We start from the raw sequence: 19,446 nt of genomic DNA on the forward strand, positions 1-19,446 counted from the left end.
TAATTTTTTGAGAATAGGCATATGTCGCGACGGTTGTAAAATTTCTATAAATGTACACCGCCGCGACAACATTGTAGGGAATTTACGCTAGCTATTTTTACGGAATATATTTAGTATTTGCTTTCATTACTTTCATGTGAAAAATCATTATTCTTGTTCATCACACACTCATTTTAAAAAATTGTCTTGTCCAGACTCAAAAGTTCTTAACTAAACTTACTTCAGGGAATTAACACTGACTAAAAAAGTCATCGTCAATTCTCCAAACTCGTGTATAAATAACTTTCCGGTTCAGGTTTTTTATTGTTATCGTGTACTTTTCATGTGTTTATACACAGATAATATCAGGCTATCTAAATAGTCAAATTCAATAGTCGTACTTAAACTCGCTTTTAGGTTTTTGTTCATATATGAATTAAATAAAAATTGGGAAGCATTTATTAAGGTGCCTACAGATTTGCTCGACATTGTCGATTGAGAGTTATAGGCGTTTTCGAGGAGTTAGAGAGTGCTTATTACGAATGTAACATTAATTTCTAAATCCAAGATGGCTGACAAGAAATTTCAAAAATATCTTTTTGGTAATCCATAAGGAAATGGCATTTATATCTGTATACACGATGGCGGACAAGACTTTTCTAATTTCTAAATCCAAGATGGCACGATTTTTCAAATAATGGCAAGTTGGGTATCGTGTTGGAGGTACTTACTTGGTACTTGGTGTAACGGGCTGGTGTCCGCAACTCGACGTCAAGGCGCCTATTTTGCGTTTTGGAGGTATTTGGGGGTGCTCATTACGAATATAGCGTTTATTTTTAAAACCAAGATTGCGGACATCACTTTTCAAATAAATGCAATATGGGTATCATTTTCGAGGTATTTGGGGGTGCTCATAACGAATATGGCACTCATTTCTAAATCCAAGCTGGCGGGCGCTATTTTTCGAATAATGGCAAGTTGGGTATCGTTTTCGAGGTATTTCGAGGCCTTTGAATTCGGGCTGGCCAATCGGAGCGCAGTTTGATTTGGCAGGATAGTTTTCAAACAAATTAAATTACATTTCGTCACTATTCCTGGTTGTATTACTCGATGGTTTCATACAAGTAATAATTTGCATCCTAAATACAACTTGGTAGGTATAATGAAAACGCGTTTGATAGAAATGTGCACAACATAGTCTATATTGTCTGAGTTGTCATGACAATCGACAATGCTTTAGGTGTTGTTTGGGAGATATTAACAGCTTTGTACGTGACACGCTTATTGGTAAATGTTTACGTGATTATATGGAAAGTTGAGTTTCGTTGGTGTGTTTTAAAAAACATATTGATTTTTAAATCACTTAATATACAACACATTGACAAATTTGTTTGTTCTCTTAATGCATTCACATTTACTATAAGCAGCCCATTTACTTACAATTATATGGACGTCGGGTCCGCGCTAAAAAGTGTCCGCACTTGTAAGGCGCTAAAATCGTATACAGAGCGCCAAACTCCGCTTTAGTCTTCATTTGTTCGACTGACAGCGCGATACTGCGATGACATTACAATTTAAATTTCGAATAGGTTGATTTGGGACATTTTTTCGTGGTTTTTGTATTAAACCCGTCGTCCATTTATTTGTAAGTCAATGAAGCAGCCTATTACAATAATACGCCTACTTCTCATCATATAACCTCTATGGTTACCTATCGGCAGTTCGAAATGACATTTTCGAGAAATAACTTTTGCTCGAATTTTCATAACCTCAAAAGTAATATTGAGAGGAAAGTTTTTTCTTTTAAACCTACCTTAACTTAACTAACCGAATATAATCTTGTCTGTGCGATAAACATCCAACATATCCTGAAAGAACAACAACGACAATTAATTCGGGGAACCCTGAGACGTACTTTGGCATTAAAATGTATTTGGCTTACAAACAGGACGATGTACTGTAGAGTAAATGATTTGTTATAAATAAATTAGTTCATGAACATTCCGTTTTTAAACAGTAACAGCACATTGAAATGTTCTACTCTGCTAGCATATGACTGCAGACACTGTAATAATAATATATCAAATCTAACATAAACTGATTTCAAAAAATGTTTATGAGTTCGCTCTGTAGTTTCCGAGTGAACGCTGTAGAATGGTGATCAAACCAAGGAAGCGTTTTCGAGAATTGGATGCACTAAAACGTAAAAAAGACGAAGTTAGCGTAGGGGATTTCTAATATCCTTCGAAGCGCAAATGATAAAGCCTCACATTCAAAAAACCCGCCTCGTAATACAATTAAAATGAGCAAGGAAATCCAATTTCAACAAAAGAAGAACGCTCGAATGCGTTGTAACTTCACTGCGTTTTAAATGCTGTTCAAAACGTGAGAGAGGTGCTTCCACGCATAGAATGTATCATAAATGAAATCACAACACCCGCCAAAACACGTTTTTTTTATAATAATAACGCACACACTCAACATAGTCTCGCACTAGGGAAACCCTGTGTCACGGGTGCCAGAGACATACACATGGCCACATATTACACCCAAACTCACGAGGGAATAAACGTATGTCATACAAATATTTCTCCTGACCCAGGAATTAAACCTGGAACCTCTGCCTGGTAGTCCGGCATGGTAACCGTCCGGCCATGGAGGCAGTTAGACCTCTTACCTATTTCAGATTATTAAAGGTCACTTTTTTTTATAACATCAAGTGACGGGACGAACAAGTCATGCGCCTGATGAATAAGCTACACACCTGTCCATAACAGTTACAGTGCCACTCAGAGCTTTAAATTGCGAAAATCTCAGGAGTATTGCGCACGTCACCCTGAGACATAAGGTGACAGGTCCCACGTGCCTGTAATTTCCCCAGCACCCTTACCCTTCAAAACCGAAACACAGTAATGCTGACATTCCTGCTTGGCGGCAGAAATAGGTTAGGTAACTTACAAAGTAGAACAGGTAAGAACTTGTATACACAGGAGTTCAAGAACTTTACTGTTAATGTAAATTTTTCAAAGAAAGCGGTCTCCAGATAAAATATTACTGCATGATAAGCAAACTGCAGTTCGGTACCAGATACGATAATGATACAAAAATTGTCATAGCATCTTTCCCAGTGCCTGTGATAGTAGCATCTTTTTACAACCAATAACAAACACCTCTGCCCTCTTTTTTTAAGTTTTATAATTACAATCCAGTCTATTCCTAAGCAATACATTGTAATCGCGCTCATCAAACATTTCTTCATTATACACGCTACTAAATAAATTAGCCTCTGTTAAACATATATATTTCTTCTATTACTGTATATCACAAAGACGCAAAATTCTATTGTCTTGTCTCTACTGAAAAATTTCGAACTGATAATAAAGAATCAAATATGACGCTACTCCAACGCTCTACTGATTCCTGATTGGCGACACTTCTATTCTATTTGGTTTTTTATTTCATAGCGTTCGTTTGAGTTTCTTGTCGTGGATTGTTAACATAATAATCTTTTAATATTGGTTTTGTATTATTATTGAATTGTTAAAAAAATTTGTATCCAACGCAGTACTCGACTTTGAAAATTCTCATTTTGCTCAACGATTGCATAAAATACTATTAGAATCCGTACTTTTAAAATAAACACGATTTTCTTTTCATACATAATGTAAAACAACATAATAAGATCACATAATATCTAAAAAAATATTTGATCAACAAAAATAATATCAAAATCTATATTAGTTTATGTCAACAACTCCTACATTTATATATTATATCAGGCGGGTTATTGTTCTTGCGTAAGCTCTTATTTGCCCCAGGCAGCTTGTCTTGTCTGCATGTAGAGCTTTTCACACATAAATATTTTGTCTCGCAAATATAACTTTTTTTTCGAGACACACCTAGACGTTGAGAGATTCATTGATCGTTTGAATGGAAAATCCATATGTTTTACTGCCGAGATTGAGTCATCACGATGACGTGGGGGCGGTGACGGCGTTACAAAAACTTCACACGGTTGATTAGAGGACTGACTAACTTTTAAAGCTGGTTTCACAGCTGTGCGTACGGTCCGTACGGACTGTCTGCCTGCGGGCCATCCGCATACACAGAATCCGCAGTGCTCTGAATTGAGTATTTAATTTAATGTGGATATTCACGGAAGACAGTCGCCTACATCGAACGCACAGGTGGCTATTGCGAAGGTCACGCGGAGCGTGTTCCGAACGGTGTAATCCACGTCATTGTAAAACGATGTTCTGCCACCACACGTGTTACTCCGTACCGGTGCCCCTCACGCCCCGCTGATAAATCCGCACTGCTCTGATAATCAATCCTAATGTTATATCAGATTCGGACAGAAAGAAATTAATTTGTTGCAACGGGAAAAGTTTTCAATGGATTCTAAACGACATTTGAGGGTATTAATTCCCGCATTCAGAACACAAATTTGCTGTCGAAGTTATTTAATTAGTGAGTCAGTTGGAGATCGCTGCTTTTTAGTAAATTCTGTCTTTATTCACTTTGAACTATCGACATTAAAAATCAGATCCTAGGATCCTAGTGTTGAGATATACCTACTGTATTTCTTTACAGTATAGCTTTGTCGTAGGGATTTTTATCTCTTGTATACTGTCCTCATTGACGTAGGTCAATGTCTGTCCACTTTAATTCAATTTCTCTAAAAGTGGAATTCCCTGCCAGACTCAATCAGACGCGTTAAGTCTGTTAGTCTTTCAAAACTTTACCCAAAGCTCATTATCTAATAATTCTTTTCTCCTATTCTGTGTTTAATTTTATGTGTTGTTTTCATTATTATTATGTTTATTATAACCTTGAAAATGTATATACTTATATGTATTTTTTTCATATGTTTAATATTAAATAAGTATTCAGTTGCGCCCTCAATTAATTACGCTATCTAGCAAATAAGCCGCCTGTTGTACCTGTCCATTTTTATTATTATGTATTTGGCAATTAGGGATACTTCCACATATTTTTGTTCCATGCAGTTGATATAGTAAACTTGTTTATATGATACAAGACGTATCATCCTAGTTTGTTGTTAATTAATACTAAGTATGAAAGACAATAATCCGTGTGATTTGCTTTATATTTGTATATAATGGAGATCTGCAAATATACATAAATGCAACGGGTTCTGCCTTCTAGCAGAAGTAGGTACATATATAGTAGCACTAAAGCTCCTTGTGAAAGAGTTCGTCGTGGGAAGTACTGCCACCTTACCCATTGCTGCCGCCAAGTAGCAACGTGACCATTACTGCGTTCCGGTTTTGAAGGTAAGGGTGCTGGTGAAATTACAGGCACATGAGACTTTTATTTATTTATTCAGTTCACCAACACTGTATACATTATAACATTCAGTTAGGTATTTAACGCTATTGCTATTGCAGTTGTAGATCAAGACAACATGCAATGAAGAATAAGAACGTTAACATTTACTATTACAATTTGAATCTATCAATCATATTAAATTGAGAAGAATGTACATAAATAATATTAATAAAGCAAAATAAAAAAGCAAGCCCAAAACAAAGTTAAGGCTTAAGAATATACAAATATATTTAAGGCGATGAGGTGCCCAAAATCGCTTAAATATGGTGTTTTTGTGCAAGTTTTTAGGCGATAACATAGCACGTGGAACTTTGAAAATAGTGCATCCTGTAACACACATCTTGAAGTGTAGCTTGAAATTCCTAGAATATTGCTAATTGTCATAGCTAATACAAAAACTGGATTACAGCCAGACTTTGGTGGTTATTTTTTTGACATATTTTTCTCGGGCAAACCAAACTTGCTTACTACAAAATTTGGTGTGGCTATTTAAATGGTACTTATCTTGATCCTGACACTTTATTTGTTTTAAATAAAAGACAAATAACAAATTTATGAGTAAAAAGTAACTTTCGCCTACTAAAGTACGAGCTAAATATTTGCTTGCAAATTATGGACAGGCACTTAACAGTGTAAAAAATATCATACACAAAAAATACGTAAATATAATGCACCAATTCGTTGAAATCACAACAAAATTTTTAAAAAAAAGTTAATTTTTTTACCATTAGGTGAGAATAAATACAAAATAAAGGCAAATAGCCGCTCGCTATACACAGTGCTTGCAGATGCACATAAAATTACTCGTGCTAACTGTGCCAGTTCTGGATATTTTGTTTTATACTCTACCCACCATTGGAAAGGACTCTGCTCTCGCGACAATAAACTTTCATTGATATACATCGGCCTAATTCTAGACCAACGGGGGCTTTTAGGATCATCGCGTTCCGGTTGTAATGAACTGAGTAACTTGGCCGAGTACTCGACTCAGCAAATGTTAAACCGAGTAATATTTTACTTACTCGGCGCATCTCTATTTGGACAAACGATTTACTGTAGCAGTGAGAACGATATAGGGAAACTATTATATTATATAGCAATAAATAGAAAACATTATGTATCTTTTTATTTAGTTAACGAGAACCATATTCTAGTTTTCGTAATGAAAACGCCAAAGATTTACAGTACTTCAGTACATGTGACATGGATCCGTTTAGCATATTTAAAAAAAAAAACATTTTATGAAGTTAAGCAGCAAGGTTCTTTTTAGCTACTAAAAAGTTACTTATTTAGGGTTGATACCCTGAAGGACTTTTATTTTCTCCGTTTTGGCTTGGTATGTTGTTAGGATCTTATGTGAGCAGGTAAAGGACACGTCTGGTGTTCTGCCTAAACACATAACACAATTCACTCGAGGTGTGGGTTGTTTCTTGTTTGCATAACATGTCCAGTTCTTATATACTTTGATATTTTTTGGTTTGATAGCATTGACTTACAAAGTCAATGTTTGATAGCATGTGTATATTTTAAGTACAACGCCATCTGTTATAGGCAATCAATATTATGTTAAATCAAGCGGAAGGTCCAACTACCACACTATTACCGCATCGGGGCGTATGGCGCCACCTTATTGGAGAAATTATAGTAGGCGCGTTATCGCTCAAGGTCATCGACGCAAGGTCGTCGACGCTTGTCAGCGATGTATTAAGATGTCAGGGACTTGACAGAATGTCTAAACTTCGGCAAACTGTCGGCAAAGAAGTCAACAGTGTTAATACACTTACTGTTATGTAGACGTGCCAGTCTGGATAGAGGTGCAAAGTGGCCCAAATTGGAGTGGGAGCTTGGGGTACGGAATAGGTTAAAACATTGCTAGGACCTTGGCAACCTATGCGGTATGTTAAAGCCTAGTTCGTTCAGTAATTTGTGACTTGTGAACTTATGTCTCTGGGTGACAGGCGCAGTGGCAGTGCCCCTCAATTCTTTGCGTTTTAAAGATCTAAGGGCCACTGGAACTCTCATGAACAGGCATGTCGCTTACCACCAGGTCCACGACTCGTTCGCTCTGTCACTTGGTATAATAAAAAAAATAACTTATAGTCATTTTTGATACATGTGCGGAAAGTTAGTCATTATTCACTAGTGTCGAGGCTTCTTGGCCCGAGCCAGAGGCGTGGATCAAGACTCGAGACAAGTGAAAATGACAAATCCACACGTGTATCAAACGACGTTTTTCAATATATTTGCTAAAAACTACATTGAAAGTAAAATAAAACAGTATTTTAAAAAAAACTTATTTTATTTCTTTGATAAAAATTCAGAGTACAATGGCAACTGTCGCCAGTATTCAGCCACATTAAAATTATTATTTTAGCGGAACGGCGCGTAGCGGCCTCGCGTAATACCACAGAACAAAAAATAAAGAGAACGGACACTCTCCGCCCCTCCCTAGCTTTAAATACCGCACCACGCCCCGCACATTGCCGGTCACATTGACTGAACGACAACAAGGCTGCCGGCGAGCCATTTTCGCGCGAAGACGGCTTTGATATTTGAATATACTTTTCATTTATTCATTACGAAACTTGTAAGTTAATATAAAACATCATTTGACCTTACTATTTATAATGGTCGTGAATTGTGCTGTGTATTTATCATCATTTTCCGAAAGATGAACCGAAATAAGTAAAAAAAACTTATGTCTGAGATTCATTCTATTATTGTTTTCTATGTATAAAAATACATATTTATTATAGCTTATAATGAGGCGCCATGACTTCGTGAGCTAGTAGACAAGGGTTCTCGAATTTTCAATTCATATTGCCAATAAATATTACGTAAGTAGCGAATATACCTAATTAATGATGATCAACTTACACACACAACTTCAAATACCTTGGTTACGTTATTTAAAACTACATGTCCAAAATATAACATTTTAAGTGCTTTTAATATATTTTTTAAATAAATCTTCAATATTACTGTAGTTAGAGAAATAATGAAAAATACACACATCAAAAGTGTCTAGGGATCAAGTGAATATTTTTGAAATAAAAATTATTTAAGCAATATTTACCAAATCCAGTCTTCCAGGACGACTTCTTACTTTAATGCTTATGTTTTATTTAACCGCTTACCCCTATATTTAATTAAAATAAACTAAAATTGATGTTTTTGCAAATTGTGGGAAAAAATTCAAATTAACGGCGTCAATTAAATGACAAAAAAATGGCGAAAATGATGATTTTGATCATTTTTATTGTAAAGATAAGAAAATTAATAATCTGTATTTCCACCATTAACACGAATCACACAATTACAGCGATTTGGCATGCTTAAGATGAGTTCATCAAAATCACTTTGAGGAATGGCCGCCCATGTGTTTTGTAACAAGTCAAAATATTGTTGTAGAGTATGTACGGTATGCATACTCGGCACAGCTCTTCTTTGAAGCATATCCCATGCGTGCTTAATTGGATTGAGGTCTGGCGATTGAGCAGGCCACGGCAGAACGTTGATACGAGCTTCGGCAAGAATGCGTGTTACGACTCTAGCCGTGTGTGGACGTGCGTTGTCATGCATTAGTTGAAATGAATCACCCAACTGGCCTCGCAAAGGGATGATAACATCTGAAACAATCCTCTCTGCGTAAACTTGAGCATTGAGGTTACCCCTGATCCAAATGAGATCGGTTCTTCCGCCGATCCAAATACCGGCCCATATCATTATTGTTCCCCCACCATATGGATGAACTTCCTGACAATATCTCAAACGTTCATGACGTCCAGATGTTCTCCAAACTCGAGTACGTCTTGTATCCGGTCTCATACCGAAGCGGGATTCATCCGAAAAGCACACATAGCGCCAGTCGTCTTCCTCCCAGTTTCTGTGTTCGCGAGCCCATCGTAAATGGGTCCTGCGATTGCAGGGTGCAATAGGTGGAACTCTGAGCGACCTTCGGGATCGCAGACCCACATCACGTAAACGATTTCGGATTGTTTGATCGCTTATTAGCAAGCCTGAGGAGCTGTGGAGCCTCGTAACCAACATCATGGCGGTCATGGTACGATTCCGTCGAGCAGTATTTTGGATATACCGGTCCTGTCTGCGAGACCATCCTCCATGTCGCTCGGCCACGCTGCCCGTCATGGGATAGCGCGTCCAGGACGACTTATGACGCTCTGTGTAGTGTTAAGAGTGAAAGCCACAGCACGTTGCCTGGAACCAGCTTCCAACATTCCGACGGCTCGCATCATCACTTCTCGGGTTAAATGATGTCGTCTCTCCATAATAATGTAAATTGTTTCGGTTCCGATGCAGATATTGTAATGATTTTGTCAAAACGCTATAAGTCATTTTTATACAAAACCACATTGACAATCGATTTTCTTCTTATTATCGAATTTTAAACAATATTCCTTATTTAAATGTTAAAACTCACTAAAAAGTATCAATAGCGATACAAAAAAGTTAATATAATTAAACCTAATTGCAGCAATACTCTTAAACGTACTTGATCCCTAGACACTTTTGATGTGTGTATTATATGATATCGATATAAATACATAACAGACATGTGTAATTATTAGGATTCTGGATTCTATTCATAGAATCATAGATAATAGATTTGCGTTAGCATTTTCTCTATGTTGCCGGATCACGTAACGTAATAGTAGAAAGTGATGGGTAACCCTGCTACTTCACGCACACGTTTGCGCGTGTGCAGATAGCGCCTTGCTGTATGTAGTAGTAGTAGGTAAATAATTTTCGATCGTTGTAAGGAGTGTCCGGGGTGTGGTAATAGGTACTCACCTCCGGTCATTGTTAATACTCAATCAGCCATCTTTATGGAAAATATTTTGGTATTTTTAAATATAACCCGTTGTTTTATAAAACACCTATGCAATTTAAACAAATAAGATGTTTATAAGTAAATATTTTAATGACGAATGACTTACGTCACAAAGCACATAAATATTAAATAAATATACAACCTCTTTAGTTCTATGTTTAAGACTTGAAACATCAGTAAATTAAAAAAAAAATGGAAAAGTAAAAAGCACTAGTCCGAAGAATCCAACTTTCGGCACGATTTGTAGTACGAAAAATACCAAGTTTTGAGCAACTGTATTAAAAAAAATATATTTCAATACCTTACTATCCCAAACACGCATCTTATAAAGAGTGGTTGTTCAGGAGAAAGCAAAACTTACTATTTATTTTAAATTTCTTATCAAGGGTTTTAATTTGGATGCTTTACTTTAAGAATATGTAAAAGCCAGTGAGTGAATATGAAGGAAATCAGATGTGAAATCAGCCTGCAAAATTTGTATATATGTGATTTTTTAGTATTTCAGTTACTTTGTGCTTTAAAAAGTAAGGCGACGATCTACGAAGTTCCATAAATGGTTGTTTGTAGTGCGATCTGCCTTGTTAGTTGTAAATAACGTCGTAAACTTTTGTTGAAATATATTTGCTCATCAAGGGAAATAAATGTAGACGTTACTAAGGATCGAACCCAGGGGACCAATTCCCGTCCGCTTGCAACTTTTTCTCTACATCGAAATAATATCACCCAATGCCGCCTGCTGGGAAAAACGGTGATATTAGTGCCTTATAGCTCTTTTTTTTAATTTATTTGGTTTACCAACAGCTATTATATTGTGACTTATTTCCTAAGAATAATAATTTGTTATTTTCAATTTAATGCACCGCTACTTACATGCAAACACTTCAAGCAAAAAAAATGGCAAAGGAACTTATAACATTTAACTTAACTATGTAATATTATTAGAAACAAATACTAATAACTACCTACGTTTATACAACAAAATGCTAAATTATTTTATTTTAATATTCTTTAAAAACAAAGACAAACAATCTGCATGTATCTTTATTATACCACTTTCACTAATACACAAATTCATACACAAATACCATGAAAAGTATTCAACAAATTCACTTTAAACAATTATTATTGCATTAAAACCGTAACTTCTACACATTGCTTCTACGACATTATCATCAATGTTTTTATACCCCAAGCAGAAGGAAAAGCAATCAGTATTTTTAAAAGATATTATTTAGCAAAAAGGGTACTTATATCTGCCTTCGATGGATTAAGAAGTTTTTTTATAATATCTAGTGATGGGACGAACTAGTCGTGCAACTGATGGCAAGCTACACGCCTACGCCTATCCATAACAGTTGCAGTGTCACTCAGCTCTTTAAATCGCAAAGATCTGAGGCGCACTGCCACTGAGCCCGTCACCCTGAGACATAAGTTGACAAATCTCACGTGCCTGTAATTTCACCAGCACCCTTACCCTTCAAAAGCAAAACACAGTAATGCTGGCATTACTGCTTGGCGGCTGAAATAGATAAGGTGGCTGTACTTCCCTGAACGAACGAAGAAGTAGAGTTTAACCATTGTGACGATTTCCAGTGTAATAATGCTTATAGGTAAGCATTATTACACTGGAAATATTTATTTACATATCAAAATAAAGATTATTTTGAATTTGAATTTGAATTTGAACTCTTACACAAGGACGTCTTCTTTTACTAAACTCCAGTGCTGTGTTGTTGTTGTTGTTCTAGTGTGTGTTGTGCTTGTTTTCTGGAATGTCTGGATTATAGTTATTAAATAGAATCTACTCGAGCTGATCATCATGTGATCGATTAGACAAACTGGTGCAAAAAGTCCCAGTACTTCTCTAATAGGATTACTCAATAGAACTAGTGGGAATGAAGGTGGCGACCTCCATTGAGGGAACGACGATGAAGAAAATAATGCTTTGAAAAGCCTGTAGAAAGAAGTAAGTAGTGGTGGAGAGTTGATGGTATTTTCTAGATTGATAAATGTTTTTTCACTACAAACATAGTTTCGTACGTTCATGATTCATTGAAAAGTGTTTACACTTAAGGTTACTAGAAAAAATTGCTACTTGGCAGTATGGCCACATTTTGTACATTGTTTTTCTATCGTCGCCTATGTATATACACCTTATTTATTATCGTGTGCAATAAAGTACGGGAACATCGTCGTAAATTTTAGGTTCAAACGGGGAAAGATATTGAGAAAGTTTTTATGGGTTAATAGTATCCTTCGAAACCTTTCCTTTAAAAAAAAGTTACAATCGGTTCGACTCGTTCTATTTTTGCTACTGTACTTATTAAACTGTTGTTAAATGATATCAAATTCCTTACCGTTAATTTGTTTAAAAGAAGTCACACGGCAAAGAGCTAAAGTAACTGCAAAATGGCAGATGGTAGATGTAGAAGACTTGAATGGAGACCACGTCAGAGCAAATGCAAAATGGACAGACGACCAGAGGAAGGTGGTTGGATGAGAGCGGCACAAAACAATTTGGCATGCTTATACCCACGGAAGAAAAAAAAACAATGGAAGTGCGCTAAGCCTCTGATTACTGTCATAACTGCTGTCGCCTAAACTTACGCATTCATAATTTAAAATCTTGGTAATCATTGGTAGTAGTTTCTAATTACAAGTTACGAAGTTTTGATTTTATATTGAAATTTCAATCAATGTGCTGTCATCTAGCGGGGAATAGCTGAACGACAACGATCGAAATGTTTACTTAGTTCTTCGAAAAAGAAGCGACTAAAATTGCAGCAGTATAATGTTTACTTACATTTTTTGTAACAAAAAAATATTACGATAAACAGAAAATTGAAGATTTATTAAATTAAATAAAATAAGACTTGGCTATGATGCGAAATACCACCAAAGATAATATTAAAAGTGAGACTTTTCGCGCTCCAAAGTAACAAAATACAGGATGTCTGTACGATTTTCGAAGCTTTACGCTAGATAATTGACACGACCTTAACGTACAAAACGAAAATGGCGGACTCAGCTCAAGTAAGTGGCACTTCGCGTGCTGTTAGCACACGTGTCACGTGTACTTCGTCAACGACACCCTCGCCCTATTCTATACAAAGGTACTAAGACAGGCACCATTCTCCGAGACCCTAAACAACTCCTGAATAGTACTTATGATACTGACGTGCTCGTATTTTGGAGCGAAACTTCTGACAGCTGCCGGTTACCTGAAGACGGTCACCGCCCGAAGCTCTATCCCCGATTTTCCGCTGCCTGCTTATAGGCGATGACGACTGAACCCTTATTGTGACGCACATATTTAGTTGTTAGTTGTTTGTTATTTCAATGGCTAAGACTTTCATTTTTGCACAGGAAGCATTAATTGATGTTGCCTACAGACTTATGACAATAGTTTCCCGTAAATCACGCTAATTTGGGTGCCACGACATATGTACGGTTTGATTTGGCGAATAAATTAGCGAAATGGAAACTTATAATGCTAGTTACGCGTAATTATATTATCTATCCCTGACGATAAGTTGTTGCATGTAATGACAATTGTTCAGCACGTAATGCGGGCACGGGCATTCCACTTTGTTTTATAACAAATTTCGCACAACATTTTATTTAAGCCTCAATTAATTTTTTTTTTCTTTTTACTATGATTGGGCTTGGCATTCTTCTTCTCGTGTTATCAAGTTTGTGTCTGTATTTCCTTTTATAGATTTAGTTATTTTTTTGTGTTTTTCTTTCTCCACGTTGTTTTTGCAAACTGTGTCCATTCATAATAATTTATAGAGTTGGTTAAGTTCTCCACCACATTTAATTTAAATATAAATGAATAATAAAAAAATAGATAAGATCACATTCGTTTCTCTGATCCCAAAGTACGTAACTAAAGCACTTGTGTTATGGCACATCGGAAACAACGACAGTACACGCAGACACGAGACAATACAGAAAAAATCGTTTTCTACATTGACTCGGCCGGGAATCGAACCGGGAACCTCAGACATGGCGACGCCATGAAAAATGGTGTGCAATTCAATTCAATCAATTATTATAATTAATTGTCTAATAATGAGCCAATAAAAAAACTCAAGAACGTTCTTACATTTACATTCTTTCTACACGGCATACCCATAAAATAGTTATTTGTAATGCAAGGCTGCAAAGTTGTTGTTTGGCGCGAGTGCTTGTATTGAAACCTGGGCAAGTGAAGGGTACTAAGATTGGAACACAAATGGAATCCAGAGCGTAGCGAGGGTTTCAAGGCACGAGACGCAAAACAACTTTGCTGCCGAGCGAAATATACAACTTTTCACCTCACTGTAGCGAGGAAAATGGTAGATGAAAGAAAAACCGTTCAACTATAACAAATTAGTTTTTCATCACCGCTAGACTCAGACTCGCTCATGTTTTCTTTCTTTTCAATTTATTACAGTACAATTCAATCTAAAGTATTGAAATTGAAGTCATTAAAATGAAAGTTCCAAAAAAATTAGTTTAGTTTTGGGTGCGTTCTGAATTTACACCACATACGTTTTCTTCTTCTCTATACCTATTATAATTTTTGTGATTAACGAAATTATTTTAGTTCTTCGACAAATTAAAATAATCCAACAAAACAAAATTATTCGTTGTCAATTTAATGTCAATAATAAAAAGAATAAATGATACCTACGGATTAATAATAAATAAATACTTAATGTACTTAAGACGAATCAAATATCGGAACGCGTCACTATTTTTTATAGTGAAAAGAAAAAGTTCTATCTTCGGATGCGTTCTGAATTTACATCTCATCAATTTTTATTCTTGCTTGTACTTATAATTTTGCGTGATGATTGAAATTATTTTAGTTCTTCGACAAATTATAATAATTTAATAAATTAATTATAATTTAAATATAATATCGTGGTCAAATTAATATCAACCATAACAAAAATAAAATATACCAACTGATCTAAATTACTTAGATAATGTACGAGAAAATTTTTGTTTAGGTATATGCACGTTCATTCCGTTGTTAGGGCAGCTCCTTTCTTTTACTTTTTTCCATCATCTAAGTTTGGTTTCCATCGTCTAGGAACAAATCTCGTAGTTGAAATGATTATGATTTTTTTCATCGTTTAAAAGTCCATCACAGTCCACAGTCCATCGTCAGGTTCGAATTTAAAAAACCTATTCCACGCTAGCGTACAAAAAGCGCTTTTGCGCGCAGATTTCTAATGGGAAAAAAAGCCTTTCCAAGGTAGTGAGGTGAAAAATAAATAACTTGTGACATTTGAATCTAGTAATAAGTTGTAAATGTATTTGGAAGTAATTAAAAATAATCTTGTATTTATGAATACTAAAAACACGAGTCAACTTATACTTGGGACTGTTTAGAAAATAAACAGTAAAATAATCTCAGTACAGAGTACTAAAAAAACCACACTCAAATATTTTCCACCAATTTACATTTTTCATATATAATATAATATATGTATATCTAATAACGCACACACTATAGCCCCACACTAGGAAAACCCTGAGTCGCGAGTTCCAGACACATACACATGTAACACCACAAATTACAACCAAACGGAAACGCAATCAGGTCCTCAGCGTGGCAGTCCAGCATGGTAACCGTTCGGCCACAGAGGCAGTTATAAAAATACATTTTTTTATTCTATAATTCCTAGTATACAATAAAGCGACACATACTATTGTAAACTATAATATATACGTTAAATTTATTTAACTTAATATTACATTTTTAAAGTTAAAGTTAAAGTTAAGTTTTCTTAAAGTTAAATTTATTTAAATTTATTTAGTTAAATATGTACGTTTTTCAATAAATATAGCCATATAGTCATTTGTGTACGCTGTGGACATAGTTTTTACACTTTGGTGATCCATGATCTTTCAGTAGGTAATGAATGAGTCAAAATTTATTTCTATATGTACTGTGAAAATTTGATACTGAAGTTTAGAAAAGGTAAAGTTTAGACTTAAGCCACCAGGGTTAAGGCTGTGTTAGACTCAGATTTCCAGTTTGGTGGGAGCACACTCTTTGTCTTATAATAACGAGCTAGTCTGTGAATACGAGACTCAACCAGGATAAGGCAGAATTTGCTGACCTTGTCCTTCCTGTTGAATTCCAAATGCTTTCTCATGGCTACGGCCTTCTTGATCAGGTAGTACAAATCCTCGGGTAGATCACGGGCCAGTCCCATAGTCTTCATGATACGAAGGATCTTTTTGCCAGTGACAAATCTGACTTGGGCCACAACATGTGAGTCCCTCAGCATGACACCAATTTGTGAGGGTGTAAGGCCCTTCTTGCCGAGTTTGAATATCTGCTCCTTTACATCATCAGCGGTCAATTTCAGCCATGTAGGAACACTGTGGCGGTACGGCAATGCTGATTGGGAAATACCCTTACCAGGTGCGTGCATACGATCCATAGCGGCTTTTTTGTAAAATAGCCGAACTGACAACCACAACAAGAAAAACCAAAAAGATGGTGAAAAAACCCGGACAATTTTTTAATACTCTATTAATAAAACTGACATTCTGGCTTAGTTAAAATCACAATCTATTATTAAATACTCCAGGAAAATTGTATATTATTTGACTCAGAGTTAAATACCTTTGGACGTTATATTATTATGAAATGACTGTACCCTCCCGCACACAAAAAAATAACCACAGATTTGTCACAAATGTTTCTGGCGATGACTAAACTAACGTGACCGCATGTTCTTACGTCAAAACGTCGTTTTAAATGAAGTTTTAAATATCCCATGAGACAACGAAAGTGTGCGACTGAAAAATAATTAAGAAATTTGTAACGCAAAAAATTTACGAAGTGTGTATGTTGCAAATGATAATGTTTTTTCGGATCAAAATCGCATATGTGTTTTATCAAACAAACATACGCGATGTAACTGATGGCATGTGCCTCTTTCTTTTCAGATTGTCAAAAATTACTTTTCGAATTAGTCACTTTCTTATTGGGGCGGTATACAAATAAGACATAAACCTATCTCTCTCTCTCTCTCTTAGACAATTCATCATCACCATCAATCCATTTATACGTTTAGGCGGTGAAGGAAAATATCGTGAAACCTGCACGTCAGAGAAGGTTAATAACACTCGGAGAACGTGTATAGTTCCCAACCCTCATTGGGCCAGCAGCTACAACTACGGCCAAAACCCTCGTTTGAAAGAAGACTCGTACCCACCAGTGGGACCTATAAATGGATTGATAATGATCAGACCATAGTGGTGTGAAATAAAAACTTAGCAAAATGGCGGAGAATTTTACAGTGTCAATGATATTACACTATCAGGCGCCATATTAAAACGAATTTACATGTATGTACATCAGTCATCAAGGCTGCCCTCGGCATTAAATTTATAAATAGTAAACATAACATAATAAATTGCAGTATAGATATTAATATTATACCCTGACACAGTGGCGGATTTGCAGTCTTGGCCGCCCTAAGCCCCAGGCCATGTAGTCAGTACCAGCCGCCCCTTTCTCAGTACTTATCATAATATGGTAGACTACATAATGAATTTACTTTATTGCCAACTTTTATCGAAATCGATTCAGAAATTTACTATTTCATATTTTTTTTAAATTTCAATATTTTTCTAGAACATTGGTTTGATATAATATCTGTTTGTTTGCGGGGCGCCCAACCGGCATGATTTTTTTCCGACATCTTCAACATTTATCGTCATAATTCAGCTAACTTACACAAAACCTAAATAAATTATACGCTTAAATCTTCCTCATGAATCACTCTGTCTATTGGTCGAAACCGCATGCAAATCCGTTCAGTAGTTTTTGAGTTTATCGCGATCAAACAGACAGACGCAGTAGTGATTATACATTGCATTATAGATATGTAACATATCTACTTTATACATATATTGTATACGATGTTTAAACGATCTATATGTTATACGATGAGGTGCAGTGCGGCCCGCCATAATGTGCGTGAGCCTTTAGAATATTTAGGAACTTTGAGTCATTTCTTGTCATCGTCAGTGAATTTTTTGTCACGATTGGCGGCCCCTGAAATCTGGCCGCCCTAGGCCAGGGCCTACTGAGCCTTAGGGAAAATCCGCTATTGACCAGATATATGTCTACATTCAACTATTCAAAAGTGGAATAGTAGAATTTTTTAAACGACAAAGAAATAAGATCTCTCTGAAATAGTTCCTGTATTAGTAGTCATAATAAATTTATTATATCAATAAGTTTTTCTTCTGTATCAATAATTTTTAATTCATATTTTTATCCCCCAACGTAAAAAGAAGGCATAAATTTGAACCAAGTAGAAAAATAAACTAGCTGTTCTTGATTTTCATAAAATCTCAAATTCATTTAAAGTGCAATTGTATATACTTATACAGTAAGATTCCGATTGATATTGAAAATTTGCCATTTACGAGGTTTAAAACTATTGTGAAACAAGAACTTTATACTAAAGGTTATTACACAGCTTTTGCGTACTTGGATGACAAAAATCTGTGGTAGTGACCCGTTTAGCTCTTGCAGGTAGTCTCGCTCTAAGTTGTTTAAATATTGTAATGATAAATGTATACAAATGTATACTTACAAAGAGAAACCCCTTGAGTTTCTTGCTTATTCTTCTCAGGGAAATCTGCCTTACGAATGAGCAGTAGAGGTTATTCGGTATGACGTATTTCAAGTGTAATTTGCTTTATAAATATTAAAGCGTAAAAATGTAAAGTACCTAAAGAAGTTAGCCTAAAAGTACATAAAACAGCCAGACCAAAACCAATTTAGAAACCTTCGTTTCCCACATTGGTTCAATCGGGAATAGGACCCGAGATATTCCCATCCAACTCCCATTAGTAAACTACACTAGGCTACCAAAGTCATGCATATTTTTTTTATCGACTTCAAAAAAAGAGGAGGTTCTCACGCCTATTTTTTGTCTTTATATGTTACGCGATTATTCCCGGTATTTGGAAACCGATTTTGATGGTTCTTTTTTGTTAGAAAAAGGTTAATTTAAGGTAAATTTGAAATGAATATTCCATCTTTAAGGGTGGCAAACTTGGGGAGGAATCCAGTGTCTCGCACTTCTAACTTTTTAATTTCAATTTATTCATTATATCAATGTATACATATACAAAGTATAAGTAAAATTTTAAATCGTTTTCTTTTTTTTTAATAAAAATTGTAAAGTTTACTTTCAAGACAGCTGGGGTAACCTAACGGTTGAACCCACCGCCTC

The 19,446-nt window shown here is 35.7% G+C and overlaps 2 protein-coding genes across 2 annotated transcripts in view; both read right to left on the minus strand.

Annotated features, from left to right (window-relative positions):
• LOC113232596 overlaps positions 1–19,446 on the minus strand; it is a 120,293-nt gene that overhangs the window by 85,928 nt on the left and 14,919 nt on the right. The gene's annotated exons all lie outside the window — the stretch shown is intronic.
• LOC113232450 (40S ribosomal protein S13-like) lies at positions 16,174–16,629 on the minus strand. The gene has a single exon (XM_026467191.1). It carries the CDS (start codon positions 16,627–16,629, stop codon positions 16,174–16,176), a length of 456 nt encoding a protein of 151 aa, XP_026322976.1.

This window comes from Hyposmocoma kahamanoa, unplaced genomic scaffold, assembly GCF_003589595.1.
Source record: "Hyposmocoma kahamanoa isolate Upper Pololo Valley unplaced genomic scaffold, ASM358959v1 76, whole genome shotgun sequence".
Classification (NCBI taxonomy): domain Eukaryota; kingdom Metazoa; phylum Arthropoda; class Insecta; order Lepidoptera; family Cosmopterigidae; genus Hyposmocoma; species Hyposmocoma kahamanoa.

Coding starts and splice junctions, on each gene's coding strand:
- LOC113232450 (XM_026467191.1), bottom strand. CDS start 16,629: ATGGATCGTATGCACGCACCTGGTAAGGGTATTTCCCAATCAGCATTG.